The sequence below is a fragment of the Argopecten irradians genome, chromosome 16, assembly GCF_041381155.1.
Source record: "Argopecten irradians isolate NY chromosome 16, Ai_NY, whole genome shotgun sequence".
NCBI lineage: Eukaryota > Metazoa > Mollusca > Bivalvia > Pectinida > Pectinidae > Argopecten > Argopecten irradians.
Genome location: NC_091149.1, coordinates 13,077,399 through 13,080,696, shown reverse-complemented (window position 1 = coordinate 13,080,696; position 3,298 = coordinate 13,077,399). Strand labels below are relative to the sequence as shown.

Sequence of the window (3,298 nt, the reverse complement as noted above, 5' to 3'; positions counted from 1 at the left end):
TGGTGTAAAGTACGTAACTTTTGTAACTGAAGAAAAAATACTTAATCGTCAGCTCCTGTTTTTGATAGTGAAAAAATATCCTTTGTCAGCGGTGGAGCATGTATAGGCAATTCTGCCTGTTACGCATTTAAGATACATAACACAGTAACATCTAGACACCAGGTAGGTGTGAGGAAGTGTTTTACCTTGGTCCTTGAAATATCTTAGATAGTGGTGTATTCCTAATCACCCAATCAGTCACAAAATATGAATCTCTTAAGATTTAAAGGCTTAAAATCTTGCTTGGTAATTTTTTGCTTACAGTTTAACTAGTCAAGTGCTTTAAAAACGATATCCAGTTTCATTGTTGATGAATTAACTGTTGGTAAAAGGTGACAAATGAAAAATGTGTTATTTTTATTATTTTAGAAATTAACTGGTTTTTCGCTTGTATTACAATCAGAACTCCTCGGATGTATAACATAACCTCCGATCAATCTCCACATTTCCACTCGGTGTTAGGACCATCCCTATAAACTGTTTCCCTTCGCCAAAAATAAATATAGAAAAAAACGTTGAGGTATTCATCCTCCTCCATAGCTGAGTTGCTTTAGTTCAAAAGACATTAAATAAGCAATGTTCATTTAACGTTGACGTCAGTGTACAAATTACGTAAGCTATGTTTAAACTGGCTTGGTCTTGATCTGTTACTGTAGTTGGTGACAGTTTCGCTTCAGTTGATTATTTTAGATATCGTCGTTAGCCGAATTAATTTGTGCAAATATATTTTTTTCTTCAGATTAGCGTTTAGGCTCAATGTCAAACCCGTTAAATTAAAAAACAAATTACCCCGTAAAATACTGCATCTTACACGAAAAACAGTGGGTGAAGTCTTTGTACACAATTATCCGCAAGGGTGTCACATCAAAATAAATTAATCCCGCCACATTGCCGCATTACTGTGGACGACGACATGAGTGCTATGACGTCGTAGTTTAAGGAAGGTCCATACTTTTGAAAACAGCGCAAATTCATGTTACGCTAAACCGGAAACTGTGGAGGTTGTTTTGGAATCCAGAATAGTTTACGCTATTTGGATATTTTGTTCATTAGATGACTTATTGTATGCACATAATATCGAATGTTTAAAATAATTAAATAAAGCAAATAAAACATATGAACTGCTGCGGAATGATTTTTGAAGCATGATTTTAAAAAAGGGTCAAATGTGACCCATCTGAGCAGTGGATGAAATGGAGGTAGGGTTATGAGTTACAAATTTCATGCTTAAAAAGATGTGAAATTGTGACCCCGTGTTTCTATATGATATTTGAAAGATATATAACCTTGGGCATATCATATACAAATATCGTGAAATTGACATGGTCTTTCATTTAGTTATTTTGCTTATTCGTTGATTTTAGGGTGAAATATTGCAAAACATGATAATTACGTATTTAAAACAGTCATGGGGAATAACGAAAATTAGTTAGCATTATTTTTTGTAAAAATACAATACATTCCAGAAGAGGGAACGTAAGATAATGGAAGAGTATGAGTCGAACATGCATGGAGAGCAGAAACGGAAGGTACGGAAGACGGAAAATGAAGACATCAATGACTTAGTATGGCAGTGGTTTAAGGATAATTATGGTGACTGGTCCAATGATGAAGGAGAAAGCCCCGTACTTTGCAAAAGACCTTGATGTTGGAGACTTCAAAGCTTCGAATGGATGGTTGCAGTCCTTTCTCTGGCGTCACAACATTTCCTTTGGAGTGATGAGCGGTGAAAACGGAGAGGTCAAACCACATGTCGTCGATGAGTGGAACGGGAAATTGCCGGATATGTGTAAAGACTATGACCCAAAGGACATCTTCAACATGGATGAATCTGGCCTTTTTTACCGATCAACTGTCAGCAAGAGTTTCCATGTGAAGGGTGAAACATATAGTGGTGGAAAGCTATCCAAGGAAAGACTGACTGTATCATTCTGTTCTAGCATGACCGGAGAGAAGGAGCCCATAGTCGTCATAGGGAAGAGCGCCAACCCGAGATGCTTTCAGAAGGTCCCCGCCAGTTCCCTCCCAGTTCATTACTACCACAACAAGAAGGCCTGGATGACCGGCAGCATTTTTGAGGACTGGTTGAAGAAGTTCGATAGAAAGATGACAAGACAAGGATGCAGAGTTTTAATGTTCCTTGATAATGCACCTTCACACCCTAAGCTGTCTTTGAAGAATGTCACACTACAGTTCCTCCCACTCAACACAACATCGAAGAGTCAGCCAATGGACCAAGGTATTATACAGGCTGTCAAGCTGAAGTACAGAAGAAGGCAGCTCCAACACATCTTTGCCAACATGACGCGCCACAACCTGCTAAGTGGATCAGAGTTGCTGAAGCAGATATCCGTCCTGGACGTCATTTATTGGGTGAACCGTGCCTGGGACCAAGTGGAGACGGACACTATCGTCAAGTGTTTTGCAGCAGCCGAATTTCTGAAACCTGGCCCAGTCGCATTGCAGCCAGAACAGCCAGATGCTGATGATGAGGATGATGATGAGGACTATGAGGAAGATGATGTCCCACTACAAGTTATTAGACTGTCCATGGACCTGTTTGGAGTTGGGTTCGCGGATGCTGGCCGAGATTGACAGGAAGGTTACTACATGCGATACAGAGACTAGAAATTGGGACTTCAACGCCAGGGAAATTTTGAAAGACCTTCATGCTAGTGATGACGATGAGGAGGAGGACGTGCAGGAGGAGGACATCCAGGAGTCTATGCCAACAACCACACTCTCTCATGTCCAGGCGATGGCAGATAGACTGAAAAACTAAGCTCTCCAGACCGGAAATGCGGGTGCTTTGACGGCAATTGTTAACTTCCAAGAGTGTGTGCAGACGGATGCCATCTCCAAACCGAAGCAAGCAACACTGGACGACTTTGTCACCATCCAAGGCAGGCCAAGAGACTGAATGTTTGATATGATAAGAGACTTTTTGATAGGATAAAAAAGTTTGATATAATAAGAGACTGTTTCAATAGGGTATTCTAATGAGGTTATAGAATAACAATACATGTATGATAAAGAGAATGAACTCTTGCAGAGTTAGGTATGACAAGAATGAATGACTTCTGGAGATCTACATGATCGAAATATTATCTCACTAAAATTATTTTTGACATAGAGTAAGATTTCATTAATATCAACGCAAACTACACATGAGTCTAAACTGTTGTGAGTAAAAAAAAACCTAGAGTACATATTTTCTGTCGTTATTCATTATAGAGTGAAATCAAGTTTGTGTAAGGCG

The 3,298-nt window shown here is 39.4% G+C and overlaps 1 protein-coding gene across 1 annotated transcript; it reads left to right on the top strand.

Annotated features, from left to right (window-relative positions):
• Positions 1–1,629: 1,629 nt before the first annotated feature.
• LOC138310000 (tigger transposable element-derived protein 4-like) lies at positions 1,630–2,634 on the top strand. The gene has a single exon (XM_069251150.1). It carries the CDS (start codon positions 1,630–1,632, stop codon positions 2,632–2,634), a length of 1,005 nt encoding a protein of 334 aa, XP_069107251.1.
• The last annotated feature ends 664 nt before the right edge of the window (positions 2,635–3,298 follow it).